Below are 16719 nucleotides of genomic sequence, written 5' to 3' on the forward strand. Positions count from 1 at the left end.
GTGTTGTGTGTTTGCAGGGAGGGCCGAGGGAAGGGATGAGATCATTTTCCACAGTAATTAATGGTGACATGAAGCAATTCGTCTCGTTAATTGCCCTTATCTCTCTCTTAGTGATGGACATTACCGATATCATACATGGGAAGGTTGATGACGAAGAAAAACAACATTTCATTCCATTTCAGCAGTAAGTACCTTGGCGCAGCTCCCGGCCGACTTGGGCCCTGTCTTAGCCCTTCAGTCATTGAGCCAGCACGGCTGGTGCTCCCTCCATGAAGGTAGGCAGCCCTTAGTCTGGCCAGGACACAGATAGGAAGCGTCACCCAGAGAAACACAAAGTCTTAGAGTTGGAAGGACCTCAGAGCCACTCTGGGCTTCAAGTCAAGAGGTCTCAGTTTCAATCAGCCACATTCCAGGCACTGATCTAGGCCCAGTGCTCTACCCACCTAAGCTGCCTCTAATTTATTTGGAATTCCTTGGTTTTGCTTTGGCACCAAAGTTCTAGAGCCAGAACTCTTTGCCTTCTTTCTGTATTTTATGCTTACTTACCGGTGCACGGGGGATGCCATTTCCCTCCCAGTAGAATTTCCCTCCTGGCTGAATCCCCAGGGCCCCACACCCTGCAGGTAGTAGCATTTAACAAACATTTGTTGAATGGAACTGAATCATGGATTTGGGTTCAGAATGCTACCTCCTGGCTCAGTTTCTTGCTACCTGGATGACTTTGGGCTCAGCCCAAGCTTTCTGTGGAGCCTCTAGGGGGAGGGGGTTGTGTTGAGTGACCTCAAGAGTCCCTTCCAAGTCTCATTTCTGAGAGTGACTCTTTTTCGGGGACTGGCTTTCATCCTCTGCAGCAGGAGAACAATGCCCTCCGTGATCCCTTTGCCTCGCTGTTGTTTTTTTCCGCCCGCTTGGTGTCTGAGCCAGCCATTCTCCCATGGTGAGGACTTTCTCCTCCGTGTCATAATGCAGTCATTGAGTTTCTGGGGAACTCGGCCCTAATCTGATTATTGCTCACCCTGCTCCCAGCGGCCACTGCAAATTGGTCACCAGGCAAATTGCAGTCTCTGGCATTTAACCCACTGACATTTTTGGCAGCGGCCTTCCAAACAGACCACAAAAGCCATACAGTATGCCAGCCTGTGAGAGGGGTCTCTCGGTGTCTTCTGCCAGCCCCTGGAAGCTTTGAAAAGGCCTTGTTCTCTGGGCACGGTTGAGATGGCAGCACTTTTTTGTGAATACCCTGTAGTTTGTTTCTTCTCCTGTTGTCAGACCTCAGCTTTGAGCCCTGCAAAGAAAGTTGGCATGGCTGGTGGCTGGAGAACAAAGCCTCCAGCGCAGAGGCCAGGGGCTGTCGAAGCATATTGGGCTGATGGGCCAGGCAGGGCCGATTGGGGGAGGGGCATTTCTTCACCCTGATGGGATAATTAAAGTGAAGCCTGCTTGCAGGCTGTTCCAGCTGTGTTGATGTCCTGTTCCCAATTGTAACAGCTGATGCAGGAAAGAGGGTTGAGGTTGTCATGACAGGGATGAGGGAATCTGAGAACAGTGATTGCAAACTCAAGAGAGCTCACAGTTATCTGTCATTTCCTAGCTGGCTGACCTTGGACAAGTCCCTTTGATGCTCTGAGATTCAGTTTCCCTATTTGTAAAATGGGGGGAGGGGGTGCCTCCGCATCATCTTCCATGACCATCCCAAGCATAGACATTCTATGTTCTAAGATTACTATAGCTCTGACATTCTATGTTCTAGTTCTCTCTCAGTTCTGCTAGTCAGTGTTCTAAGATTTCTCTAGCTTTGATAGGTTGTATTCTAAGGTCCCATCCAATGTAGCATTCTGGGTCCTAAGATCCTTCCCAGGTTTGATGTTCTGGCTTCCTTTTTCTTTTCTTTTCTTTTCTTTTCTTTTCTTTTCTTTTCTTTTCTTTTCTTTTCTTTTCTTTTCTTTTCTTTTCTTTTCTTTTCTTTTCTTTTCTTTTCTTTTCTTTTCTTTTCTTTTTTTGGGGGGAGGGGTGAGGCAATTGGGGTTAAGTGACTTGCCCAGGGTCACACAGCTAGTAAGTGTAGCTTCCTTTTTCATCCAAGTTGGATGGCCCTAGAGGTGGTATAAGGGATGGAATATGAAATTCAGATGCAGGTGGTTTGCGCTTCAGGCCCAGACTGGCTGGGACTGGGTTTGCCTTTCTTCGATTTCCCTATTGCGAAGCACGCTGTGAAGCTCATCGTGAGCTCTGGTCAGGCTTGTTGACTTGACCATGGACAAATCCCTTAACTCCTCCATGGTCGCCTTCCTCATCCACCAAATGAACTTAGTATGTTCCCTTGTTCTCACCTCTGATATTCTCTGTAAGGTCCCTTCTAACACAGACAGCTCATCCTCTGCTTCTGACATTCTCATCCTTAGGGTCGCTCTTAGCCTTAACATTCTTTGTGCTGAGATTCCTTTGGTATCTGACATTCTATATTTTAATGTCTCTCCTCCATTCTAGTGCCTTCCCTCTGTTCATTCTCTCCTATTTATTCCTCTCTGTGGCTAGTTTGTGCAGAGTTGTGTGCTCCTTGTCTTCCCCATTGGATTGTAAGCTCCCTGAGGGCAGGGAGCATTTTTGGTCTCTTTTTGTATTCTTAGCATTTATCCCAGTGCCTGAAATATAGTAGAGGCTTATTCATGAATGCTTATTGGCTGACTCTTGGCTCACATTTTCTATATTCTTTTTTTGGTCTCTCCGAGTAATGAATTTCTGTGTCTGTTCTAAGGTCCCTCCCAACTCTGATATTCTGAACTTATTCCCCAATATTTCCCCCTAAGCTACACACTGGTACACACAGGCCTAGCTCTAATGGTCTGTGTTCTGTGGGCTAAGGTCACACCCACTACCAGCATTCTTTGCTTTTCTGAGCTCAGGAAAACTTCTGCTTCTGGCTGGAGGTACTGCATTATTGCAAAGAACAGCTAATTCTGCAAAATTGGCCCCCAAGGGGTGGGAGTGCATAAGGGTTAAAGAAATAACAAGAAGATGACCATCCTTGGTTGGGGAGAGTGGGTGTGACCACATTGGTGTTTCCAGAAGTTCCCAGGAGGACTAGGTCTGGGTCAGGTTGGATTTTAGATTCATTCTTTCCTTACTTCTTCCCTTCCCTGTTGTTCTCTTTCTCAGGATTGCTATGGAAACCTACATCCGACAGAGGCAACTTATCATGTCACCCCTGATAACCTCCAATGTGATTGGGGAGAATGAACCCCTCACATCGGTCCTAAATAAAGTGATTGCAGCCAAGGAAGTGAATCATAAAGGACAAGGTACCACAGTGAAGGAGACTGGGCAGGGTGGGGTGGACAGAGGATCCGGGGGAAGTGGATGATGTTCTCAGAGATGGACCCTTGGACTACTTGCTTTCCATTATGTTGGCTTTTTGGTCAAAATGTAAACTATACAGCACAATGACGACCCATGTCTTAGCAACCACCCAGTGAAAAATGAGATTTCATTTATAGTTAAAAACCCCTCACTACCAAGAATGAACTTAAAACTTCCTTAATGCTCTTTTATGTGCTTAAGAATTATTGAGGACCCCTTTAAAAAAAAGCTCTTTAGCTTTTGTTTGTGGTTTATAGCTAGTGATATTTATTAGGTTAGAAATTTAATATCTTAGTATTATCATGACCTCACCAATCCACTTCAGCAGTTCTTGGGGACTCCCAAGAGTGCATTTGGAGAACCACTGAACTTGTGACTCACTTTGTTCAGGCCACTATACTGCAGAATTCAGGCTGGAAGGGAGCCCAGAATCCATCTAGTCCAACTTCTCTTTTTTACAGATGAGGAAACTGAGGCTCTTGAGGTTTTAGTAACTTACTCAAGGTCATCACATAAGCATCACTCTTACAGCATAATCTTGGTCCTTGTGTTTCTGCTTCCTCAGTGGTACCTCTGTGGAAATATGGAAAAGAATTCTAGAATCTTAGATATGGAGGTAGAAGTGACCTCAGGGGTCATCTATTCCGAAGTCCTCATTTTGTAGGTAAGGAAACTTGCCAAGGATCACACAGGAAGTCCAGGTTTCAAAGTGAGAACTGGATTCATGGATAGCAACATCTCAATTACTGGATTTCCACTACACTTGTTCTCTTCCTGGCTTGGAAATGACCCTGGCTTCTTGAAGGATATGCCATTGGCTCCCATCCCAGGAGTTCCTACTGAAATAGAAAGGTGCCTCTCTATGGGTTCTCCAAAGCCCCTTCTAGCTATGCTTGGAGAGACTCATTACCAGATTGACCACAAGGTGACACATTTTGGGGGCCACTACAGGTCTCAAAGACCATCTCTCCAATACCTGAGGGATAATGTACTAGAATGGCTACTTGTATATGAAGTCAGAAAGACCAGGGTTCAAATCCCACCTTAGATACTTACTAGTTATGTGACCCTGGACAAGGCCCCTTGTCCAAAGGAAAAAAATCTCTGTGCCTCAGTTTCCTCATATGTAAAGTGTAGGAGTTGAACTAAATGTCTCTTGTTCTATAATCATTCTGAAAGAGTTTTGACCTGAAAAACAATGGGGAGAATAAATGACCTGACAAATTACTGGGATCATATGCCAATAAAGTGTGATGTTTAAAATCTTTTTTTTTTTGTGGGGCAATAAAGGTTAAGTGACTTGCCCAGGGTCACACAGCTAGTAAGTATCAAGTGTCTGAGGCCAGATTTGAACTCAGATCCTCCTAAATCCAGGGCTGGTGCTCTATCCACTGCACCACCTAGCTGCCCCCTATGTTTAAAATCTAAATGTGTGGTTGTCTTAAATTTGAAGCTTTAGCACCAGTCTTTGGACATTAAGCATTTATTAAAGCATGCCAGGTATTCACATGGAGTTCAGAAAGTTAAGAAAAGGCCTATCTAGCCTAGAGTTTCAGCCTGGTCTGGTCCTCTGCCAGGAGCCTGCTTCAATCACAAACTCCCCTCAAACTGAGTGTGGAAGCTTTTTATAGGTCTGGAGAAGAGGCAGTCCTTACACACTGCTTCAAGCTGGATTAGTTAGCGTCATACAAACCCATTGGTTCACTGGAGTTGAAGATGGTCTCATGTTGAGTTCAAAGTCCTTAGCTTCTGAGAACAATAACTCCTTAAGGGCCAGCCAGGTATGGTTACAATCTAATTAACTTGAAATAGGCTAATCAGCAAAGTCAATCACTCTCACTTAATTCAATCAGTTTAGATTAATCTCCAGGTGATCCTTTGAGTATCTGCCAAATCCCCTTATTTCCTCACAAAGGGGATTGATCCTTGACTGTCCCCAACAGGTGAGAGGAATAGGGGTCATTGATATGCTCAAAATGAGGGCAGGCATAAGATAAATGGATTGATCTTGTATTTTAAAGTTTATAATAAAATTAACTTCCCAAATATAAATAGGAAGAGGCAGAATTAAACAACAGTTATTCTGAAAAAGATCCCGGTGGAATCAGCAGGGTGATGAGCAGTCCAAAAAAAAAAAAAAAAACTAATGTAGAAACTGAGGTCTAGAGATTATTAAGTGATTTTCTTTGTATAGCATAACTAATGTCCCAGGAAGGATTTGAACCCAATCTTTCTAACTCCAAGTCCAATGTTGTCCACAATGTTTTACCACGCAAACTCATGGAGACTGTAAGACAGGAGGGAAGAGTGATCTCCCATGTTGGAAGGTGAAATACTGGTCTGGAAACAGCCATAACAAGGGTGAGGTAACTGAAGCTTTGCTGCAGGGCACCAAAATTTAGAGCACTTGCAATACCTACAAAAAGTTGAAACCACTGAATTTAGCATCTAGTTAGTAAGAATCACTTTTTTTTAGGAGCAATGAAGGTTAAGTGACTTGCACAGGGTCACACAGCTAGTAAGTGTCAAGTGTCTGAGGCTGGATTTGAATTCAGGTCCTCCTGAATCCAAGGCCAGTGCTTTTTCCACTGCTCCACCTAGCCACCCATAAAATAGGAAGCTTCCTTAACTCCAGGTGAGCTCATTTTCTATCCAGCCCTGTCCTGCTCCCTTTACTGGATGCATCCTTCCCAAAAGCAACCTCTGGAGGTATACTCTACCAACAAAAACTCTGTGACTTTGGGATTTGGGCTTTACTGTCCAAATATTGTGTCCCAAGTAGATTTCTTCCCAAGGTCTCTCGACCTCCAACTAGATTTAAAAAAAAAAAGTTAATTTGAGGGAGCCAAGATGGCAGAGTAGAGAAAGCATTCAGCTGAACTCTCCTAACATTCCCCTCCAAGGAACTTTAAAATAATGCTTCAAATTGAATACTGGAGTGGCAGAGTCAAGAAAAGGTCAGAGTGAGACATTATTCCATTCCAAGACAACATAGGAGGTCAGAAAGAGAGATTTGTGAAATGGGTAAGGAGGCTAGCCTAGAGTCCACATGGGACTAGTTGGTGGTGACAGAAGCAGCAGAAGCTTTAGCACTCTCAAGCCAGAGATTGTGAGGGGAACATTCAATTGGTCAAAGAAGCATAAAAAAACACTGAAGAAAATAACACTTTAAAGACCAGAATTGACCAAATGGGAAAAGAGACAGAAAAGCTTACTGAAGAAAATAATACCTTAAAAATTAGAATTGGGCAGGTGAAGCTAATGACTCCATGAGACTTCAAGAAATAATAAAGACAAAGAAATGGGGAAAAAAGAAAATGTGAAATATAGGGGGGGAAACTGACTTGGAAAATAGATTGAGGAGAGATGATCAAAGATTTTTGACATCATATTTCAATAAATTACCAAGGAAAACTGCTTTGATATCTTAGAACCAGAGGATAAAATAGAAATTGAAAGAATCTACCAATCATCACCTAAAAAAGATCCCAAAATGAAAACTCCTGGGAATATTATAGTCAAATTCCAGAACTCCCAGGTCAGAGAGAAAATACTTCAAGAGCCAGAAAGAAACCATTCCAATACCATGGAGCCACAATAAGGTTAACACAAGATTTAGTAACTACCACATTAAAGGAACGGAGGGCTTGGAATATGATATTCCAGAAAGCAAAAGATTTGGGATTACAACCAAGAATAACTTGCTCTGAAAAACTGAATATAATCCTTCAAAAGAAAAAAAAGGAGTATTTAATGAAATAGATCAGAGCTGAAAGATGAAAAGATCAGAGCTGAGTAGAAAAATTTTATTTTCAAGACTCAAAAGAAGCATAAAAATTTAAACATGAAGGGGCGGCTAGGTGGCGCAGTGGATAAAGCACCGGCCCTGGATTCAGGAGTACCTGAGTTCAAATCTGGCCTCAGACACTTAACAATTACTAGCTGTGTGACCCTGGGCAAGTCACTTAACCCTAATTGCCTCACCAAAAAAAAAAATTTAAACATGAAAGAGAAATCATAAAAAACTCAACAAGGTTAAATTGTTTAACCTTTCTATACATCATATCTCCTAAAAATGTTGTCATTGTTAGGGCAGTTAGAAGAATTTTACATAAAATTTAGGTGTGGGAGTGAGTCATTTATGTTGGAATGATGTTAAAAAAATGGATAGATGAGAAAGAGGGATGTCCTGGGGAAAGGGGGAAGGGAGAGGAAGAATAAGGGAAATTATCTCCCATAAAAGAGGTATGCAAGGAAGAAAATTTATAGTGCTTTGGGAAATGGAGGCGGAAGTGGGTAATACTTGAACTTCAATCTAAATTGGTTCAAAGAGGGAAAATATATACACATACTCAATTGGTAATAGAAATCTATCATACCCTTTAGGGATTTAGGGATCAGAGAAAAGGCAGAGGTTTCTGATAAAAGAAGAAAAATAGACTTTAGACAAGGGAGAGGATAAATAGAGAAAAGGATAAAAAGAAGAAAATAGGGTAGAGGGAAGTGTGCAATTAGTAATCATAATTATGAATGTCTTTGAAATGAACTCACACACAAAATGGAACTAGATAGCAGAATAGATTAGAAACTAGAATGAAAAAATATATTGTTTATGAGAAACACATTTGAAACAGAGAAACTCACATAGAATTAAAATAAGGACATTGAGCAGAATCTATTATGCTTCAGATGAAGTAAAAAAGGCAAGTGTAGTAATCATGATCTCAGAGAAAGCAAAAGCAAAAAGTAGACCTAATTAAAAGGAATAAGAAAGGAAACTACATCTTGCTAAAAGAAACCATAGACAATTAAGTAATGTTAAAACTAAACATGTGCATCAAATGGTATAGCATGCAAATTCTCTCTCTCTCTCTCTCTCTCTCTCTCTCTCTCTCTCTCTCTCTCTCTCTTTTTTGGTGAGGCAACTGGGGTTAAGTGACTTGCCCAGAGTCACACAGCTAGTAAGTGTTAAGTGTCTGAGGCTGGATTTGAACTCAGGTCCTCCTGAATCCAGGGCCAGTGTTCTATCCACTGTGCCACCTAACTGCCCCATCCAAATTCTTAAAGGAAAAAGTTAAATGAATTACAGGCAAAAATAAACAGTAAAATCATCCTAGTAGGAAACCTCAAATTGTCCCTCTCAAATCTATATAATTCTAACAAAATAAATAAGACAGAAATCAAGGAGATTAGTAGAATCTTAGAAAAAATAAATATGACAGACCACTGGAGAAAACAGTGGGAATAGAAAAAAGTGTACCTTTTTCTCATTGTACATAATACCTTAACAAAAATTGACCGTGTATTAGGACATAAAAAACACAACCTAATGCAAAAGTGCTGCAGAAAAGAAATACTAAACACACCCTTTCCAGACCATAATGCAATAAAAATTACATTTAATAAAGGATCATTGGGGCATAGATTAAAAGCTAATTGGAAATTTGAAAATCTAATCCTAAAGAATGAGTACTGCAAAGAACAAATCATAGAATCAATAATTTCATTAAAGAAACTGATAGCAATGAGACAGCATTCCAAAAATTTGTGGGATGCAGCCAAAGCAGTGTTTTGGGGAAAATTTATGTCTCTAAATGTGTATATCAATGAATTGGGCATGCAACTAAAACTAGAAAAAGATCAAATTAATCCTCCCCAAAAGCCCACAATAAAATAGATAAACCATTGGTTAATTTAACTTAAAAAGAAAGAAGAAAGCCTAAATTACTACTAGAACCAAAAAATGAAAAGAATTATTGCACCACCAATGAAAATTAAATTAAAGAAATTATCAGGAGTCATTTTGTTCAATTGTATGCCAACAAAACTGACAATCTAAGGGAAATAGATGAATATTTATTAAAATATAAACACCACAGGTTAACAGAAGAGGAAATAGAATACTTCACCTTACTTTAGAAAAAGAAATTGAATGAGGCAACAATGAGCTTCCTAAGAAAAAATATCCAAAACTAGGACTAGGACCAATTTACAAATTCTGCCAAACATTTGAAAAACGATCCACTTAAAGACTCCAGCTTCTGGAATAAAAACTCACTATTTGACAAAAACTGCTGGGAAAACTGGAAAATAGTATGGCAGAAACTAGGTATAAACCAATATCTTATACCATATACCAAAGTAAGGTCAAAATGGATACATGATTTAGACAAAAAGGGTAATACCATAGGCAAATTAGAAGAGGAGAGAATAGTTTACCTCTCAAATCTATCTATGGAGAAGGGAAGAATATAACCAATGATGATACAGAGAACATTATGAAATGCAAAATAGATAATTTTAATTACCTTAAATTAAAAAGGTGTTGCATAAACAAAACCAATGCAACCAAGATTAGAAGGAAAGGAGAAAGCTGGGAAACAATTTTTATACCCAGTGTTTCTGATAAAGGCTTATTTCTAAAATATTCAGAGAACTTAATCAAATTTATAAGAATACAAGTCATTTTTCAATTGAGAATAAGTCAAAGGATATGAATAGGCAGTTTTCAGATGAAGAAATTAAAGCTATCAACATCCATATGAAAAATATTCTCAATCACTATTGATTAGAAAAATATGAATTAAAATTACTCTGAGGTACCACCTCACACATATCAGATTGGCTAATATGACAAAAATGTAAAATGATAAGTTTTGGAGATGTGGGAAAATTGGAACACTAATGCATTGTTGGTGGAGTTGTGAACTGATCCAACCATTCTGGAGAGCAATTTAGAACTATACCCAAATGGCTATAAAACTGTGCATAGCCTTTGACACATCAATCCCACTATTAGGTCTATATTCCAAAGAGATCATAAAAAAGGAAAAGGACCCACATGCACAAAAATATTTATAGCTGCTCTTTTTGTGGTGGCAAAGAAGTGGAAATTGGAGGGGATGCCCATCAGTTGGAGAATAGCTGAACAAGTTGTGCTTGAGCAGGCAGATTTCAGAAAAAATCTGGAAAGACTTACATGAACTTGTGCTGAGTGAACTGAGAAGAACCAAGGGAACATTGTACACAGTAGCAGCAACATTGTGTGATGATCAACTGTGATAGGCTTAGCTCTTCTCAGCAATACAGTGATCCAAGACAATGCCAAAAGACTCATCATAGAAAGGGCTCTCCAGAAAAAGAACTATGGAATTTAAATGCAGATTGAAGCATACTATTTTAACTTTTGGTGGTGGTGGTTTTCATTTGTGTCTTCTTCTTGTGGTTTTTCCCTTATTTGCTGATTCTTCTGACAATATAACTAATGTGGAAATATGTTTAACCTGACTGTAATGTATAACCTCTATCATATTGCTTGCTGTCTTGGGGAGGGGAGAGGGAAGAGAAAGAGGGGAAAAAATTGGAACTCAAAATCTTACAAAAATGAACATTGAAAACTATCTTTGCATGTAATTGGGAAAAAACTTTAAAATAAAATATAAATTTTAAAAATAAAAATAAAAAGGAATAATTTTAAAGACCTGCCAAATTCCTTTAATGACACAAATACAGTTTTGATAACTAAACCAGGAAAAGCAAAAACAGAAAGAAAACTATAGATCAATTTCCTTACTAAATATGAATATAAAAATTTTAAATAAAATGCTAGCAAGAAGATTTAAGAAATATATCACAAAGATCATAGCTATGACCAGGTAGGATTTATATGAAGAATGCAGAGCTGGTTCAGTATTAGGAAAACTTATCAGCATAATTTACCCTATCAATAACAACAGTAACAAAAATCATGATTTTATCAATAGATGCAGAAAAAGTCTTGACAAAATACAAGACCCATTCCTATTAAAAAAATATTAGAAAGTCAAGGGAACTAGGTGATTCAATGTATAAAGTACCAGCCCTGGACTCAGGAGGACCTCAGTTAAAATCCAGCCTCAGACACTTGACACTTATTAGTTGTGTGACCCTGGGCAAATCACTTAACTCTCATTGCCCTGCAAAACAAAAACCAAAACAAAATACTAGAAAGTACAGGAATCAATGGAGCCCTTCTTAAAAATGATAAGCTGCATATATCTAACACCAAGAACAAGCATTATCTGTTATGGGGATAAACTTGAAACCTTCCCAATAAGATCAGAAGTGAAACAAGATGTCTGTTATCATCACTGTTATTCAGTATTATACAAAAATGCTACCTATGACAATAAGACAAGGAAAAGACATTGAAGGAATAAAAATAAGCAATGAGGAAGTAAAACCATCATTCTTTGCAGATAATATAATGTGTAAAGAATTAATTGTTATTTGAGGTTTTTGTGCCTTGGCACGCACTGGCCTGGGGCTCTGCAAACTGTATGGTGCTCCACCCACTGGTTGTAGCCATTGCCATGGTGCTGGCACCTCATGTCATCACCACAATGCCTACATGGGCCTGGCAAAATTATGATTGGAAGCCTAGTGAGAGCAGTCATGTGACTGTCAGAGTGGCCAGTCAATTGGCTGGGGGCTGTGTGGGGTTTTCTGGGAATAGGGAGGAGAATTCGCCATTCTAGCTGGAAGCTGGAAGCTGGAAGGCAACAGGAGCTCTGCTGTGTATTCTTAGCTGATTCCTGGGTGGTGGTATTTTTTCAGGTTGTATAATTTCCCTTTCCCCATTTTATTTCCTTTCCCTTGATCCTACTGGTTCTGTTTATGTGTTGTTGTTTTTTAAGTTTGTTCTTGTTAAAATAAATCCTGTTCTGTTTGAGGGAGGCTGCCGGTCTCCTTCCTTGCCCCAAAATTACAACGAGCTGCTTAGCTAACACTCCACAATTAAAAATTGGTCCCCACAAATGGCATACTTAGAAAACTCTAGAGAATCAACTAAAATAGTAGCTGAAACAATTAACTTCAGCAAAGTTGCAGGATATAAAAGAAACCCATATAAATCATCAGAATTTCTACATATGACCAATAAATTACAACAGCAAAAGATAGAAAGAGAAATTAAATTTAAAATAGTTGCAGATAATATAAAATAACTGAGAGTCTACCTGCTATGAAAAACCCAGGGATTATATGAACACAAATACAAAACACTTTTCACACAAATAAAGACAAATTTAAAGAACTGGAAAAATATTAATTTTCCATGAGTTGGCCAAGCCAATATAATAAAAAATGACAATCCTACCTAAATTAATTTATGTATTCAGTCCCATGCCAAACTACCAAATAATTGTTTTGTAGAGCTAGAAAAAAAATTGTAATAAGATTCATTTGGAAGAACAAAAGGTCAAGAATCAAGGGAATCAATGACGAAATAATGTTAAGGAAGGCAACCTAGCCATCCTAGATTTCAAACTATATTGTTGTTATTTTTTGTTTTTCAGTTGTTTTAGTCATTTCTGACTCTTTGTGATCCCACTTGGAGTTTTTCTGGCAAAGATACTGAAGTAATTAGCCATTCCCTTCTCCTTTTTTTGGTTTTGTTTTGTATCTTTGGGAGGTTTTTTGGTGGGGCAATGGGGGTTAAGTGACTTGCCCAGGGTCACACAGCTAGTAAGTGTCAAGTGTCTGAGGCTGGATTTGAACTCGGGTCCTCCTGAATCCAGGGCCGGTACTTTATCCACTGTGCCACCTAGCTGCCCCCCCTTCTCCTTTTACAGATAAGAAAACTGAGGCAAAGAGTGTTAAGCAACTTCCCTAGGGTCACATAGCTAGTAAGTGTCAGAGGCCAGATTTGGACTCAAGTTCTCCTAACTCCAGGTTTGGTGCTCTATCCACTGTGTCACCTAGCTGCCCTACTATACTGCAAAGTAGTAATCATCAACATATTCTGGTCTTGGCAAAGAAATAGAGTGGTGAATCAGTGGGATAGATTGGGTGCACAATAAATAATAGTAAGTGACCATAGTAGACATCTAAGCTTTTGGGGTAAGAACTGACTATATGACAAAAATTGGTTGGAAAACTGGAAAGCAGTTTGGCAGAAACTAGGCATAGAACAACATCTCACAGTGTTTACCAAGATAAGGTCGAAATGGATAAGTAATTTGGACATAAAAGGTAATAAATTAAGTAAATTTGCAGAACATGGGAAAATGTACCTATCAGACTTATGGATAAGGGAAGAGCTATGACCAAACAAGAAATAGAGAAGATTATGAGAAATAAAATAGATAATTTTGATTATATAAAATTAAAAATTAAAGTTTTTGCACAAACAAAATGATTGCAGCTAAAATTAGAAAGGAAAACAGGAAACTGGGTTTTACAGCAAATTTCTCAAATATATAGGGAGCCGGGCCAAATTAATAAAAATGGGAACCATTCCTTAGTTGATAAATGGTCAAAAAATATGAACAGGCAGTTTTCAGAAGAAGCTATCCACAGTCACATGAAAAATGTGAGAATTGGAACCACACCCCCTGCTGAGAGGGACATTGTGAGAATCAGGCCTGAAAAGAAAACATGTGACTTGGGCATCTGGAAGTGACCTTTCTGGGGGTTTGAAGGTCGGATTGGTGTCAAGAAGTTGTGCCTGCCACCTGTGGGTCGTGTCAATCAAAGTTACTAGCCAATTAGCTTGGAGCTGTGTGTGTGGATGGCCCTGCTTCCTTTTTCACAGAGGGCATCTGGGAAAATTGGCAGAAGAATCGGGGTCTTTTGGTTTAAGAACCGGCTATTGGTGGGAGGCATTTTTTTTTCCTCTCTTAGATAGCTAGGTGAAAGAGGCTTTTCCTCTCTCACTCTCTTTGCTAACTTATAATACACTTTAATAAATATTTAAAAGCCTAAACTCTTGCTGAATTGATCAGTAAATCTTAGCTAATTTCTCCCCCACACTGGAGTCAGGTGAGGTGACCACACATTAGATTTTAAACATCACAGCTAGAATTTTAGGCTTTAAAATGTTCTAAATCACTACTGATTAGAGAAATGCAAATTAAAACAATTCTGGGATATCAGCTCACACCCAAAAGATTACCTAACATGACAAAAAAGGAAAATAACAAATGATGAAGGGGATGTGGAACAACTGGGACACTAATTCACTGCTGGTGGAGTTGTGAATTGATCCAACCATTCTGGAGAGTGATTTGGAACTATGCTCAAAGGACTATAAAATTATGCATGCTCTTTGACCCAGCAATACCACTACTAGGTCTGTATTCCAAAGAGATCAAAGGAAAAGGGAAATGACTTATTTGTACAAGAATATTTATAGCAGCTCTTTTTCTGGTCACAAAGAATTGGAAATTGTGGGAAAGCCTATCGATTGGGGAATGGCTAAACAAGTTGTGGTATATGAATGTAATGGAATACTATTGTGTGAAAAGAAATGATGAGCATGTAGATTTCAGAAAAACCTGGAAAGACTTGAATGAACTCATGCAAAGTGAAATGAGCAAAACAAGGAGAACATTATATACAATAATAGCAATATTGTTATGATGATCAACTATGAAAGATTTGGCTATTCTGATCAAGACATTGATCTAAGACAATTACAAAGGATCCATGATGGAAAATGCTGTCGATTGGGGAAGTTAGGTGGCATAGTGGATAAAGCACTGGCCCTGGATTCAGGAGGACCTGAGTTCAAATCTGGCTTCAGACACATGACACTTACTAACTGTGTGACCCTGGACAAGTCACTTAACACTCATTGCCCTGCCCCTCCCCCCCAAAAGCTATCTAACTTTAGAGAGAAAACTATTGAACTCTGAATGCAGATTGAAGCAAACTTTTAGAACTTTTTTTTATTGTTTTATTTTGTTTGTGTTTTCTTTTGCAACATGGTTGATATGGAAATATGTTTTATGTACTTTCACATGTATTATCAATATCAAATTGCTTGCCTTCTCAAAAAGGGGGAGGGACAAGAGGGGGAGAAGTCGATTCAGAACTTTTTAAAGAGATTATTTTTTTTAATTTATATGCAATTGGGAAATATTTAATGAAATGAATTAAATTAATTTTGAAGGAAAAAAAACAGGAAAAAATTATTTGAGGGAAACTTCCATATTTGCTCTAGGCACAAAGATGCAAATTATAACTCAGCCTAAAAGTGTTAATATTTCAGTGCCAATTTACTATTTATTAAACCATGGCCCTGGGTAAGAAAGAAATCTAGTGACTTGAAATTTTAAGAAGTCATGTTATAAAAAATCAGAAGAAAGATAAAACTCATTGATTTGAGACTTGCAATAAAAGCGTATAATTCTGTAAATAAAGAATCCTTTGTCAGTTTGCTATTAACATTTCTTTTGAGGGATGGGGCACACCTTATGGGGGGGGGAAGGATGAGTGAGAAGTTTTAGTTTATCCTAAAAACTAATTCAGTCATTTCATAAGATCATCATTTTGATGACTAAAGGTAAATTATTTAGTTGGTTTTTCCTCCAGGAAGACTGATTGATTTTGACAAGTTTATGGTCTTTAGACTGTGTGATTATACCATTTAAATCTGAAAAGGATCTCAGAGACCATCTAGTGCAGCCCCCTCCTTGGACATATTAGGAATTGAGGTCCATAGAGGTTCAGTGACTTGTCCAAAGTCACACAGGTAATAAGTAGCAGAAGTAGAGTTCAAATACAGGTTTTGTGCCTCTGAATCCAGCACTCTACCTCTCCAGACACCATAATTTCAAATTTAGCCCTTTTTGATGCCTACATTTTGTTCACTTCTTTCCTTCTAGGTCTTTGGGTTTCTCTGAAGCTGCTCCCTGGTGACCTCACACAAGTGCAGAAAGATTTCTCACACTTGATTGACAGATCCACAGCAGTAGCCCGAAAAATGGGTTTCCCTGAAATCATCCTTCCAGGTAAGCTCTACTTCAACAATGATTCCATTTCCAGTATTGGTTGAATTAATTTGGTGAAGTTACAAGATTGCCAGTGAGAAGAATCCCAATTCCTTTATATTTGTGACTTCTCCCCATTAGGACATTGGAAGACCTAAAATAAACCCCAAACATTCAGGTTTCCTAGAGGTAAGGACTTTCAGGCTCTAAAAGTCTGTCTTTTCCCATCCCCCTATTAAATTTGGAAAAGACTTTTAGTGATCTGTGTCCTAGAATTTCCATCTCAATGACTTCTCCCTTGCCTTGTGCAGAATATTTCTTTCTGTTGGAACATATTCTAAGCTATCTAGGAGTGCTTGTATTGATTCATCGTAAAGTTCAGAAGAGATTTGATAGATGTCTCCCGATATTTGAAGGGTTTTCTATAGCTGTAGAGATGTTAGCAATAGTATCAAAGCCAGACAAAGTACTACTTACTGATGTCATAATGACTTACTTAGAAAGTCCTAGGGAATCAGCAAAGAAAATAATTGAGTCAGTAGCTTCAGTAAAGTTGCAGACTACAAATTAATCCTAAAAAATTAGTGCCATTTCTAGATAGTAACAAAAA

The 16719-nt window shown here is 38.8% G+C and overlaps 1 protein-coding gene across 1 annotated transcript in view; it reads left to right on the plus strand.

Annotated features, from left to right (window-relative positions):
* The window catches only part of DOCK5 (dedicator of cytokinesis 5), a 230297-nt gene that overhangs the window by 116229 nt on the left and 97349 nt on the right, over positions 1 to 16719 (plus strand). Inside the window, exons 11-13 of the mRNA XM_043988287.1 lie at positions 112 to 184; positions 3157 to 3299; positions 16005 to 16130. Of these exons, the coding sequence (XP_043844222.1) occupies positions 112 to 184; positions 3157 to 3299; positions 16005 to 16130 (342 nt within the window). The remainder of the gene's footprint in view (positions 1 to 111; positions 185 to 3156; positions 3300 to 16004; positions 16131 to 16719) is intronic.

The sequence above is a fragment of the Dromiciops gliroides genome, chromosome 2 (assembly GCF_019393635.1).
Source record: "Dromiciops gliroides isolate mDroGli1 chromosome 2, mDroGli1.pri, whole genome shotgun sequence".
In the NCBI taxonomy this organism is placed as follows: Eukaryota; Metazoa; Chordata; class Mammalia; order Microbiotheria; family Microbiotheriidae; genus Dromiciops; species Dromiciops gliroides.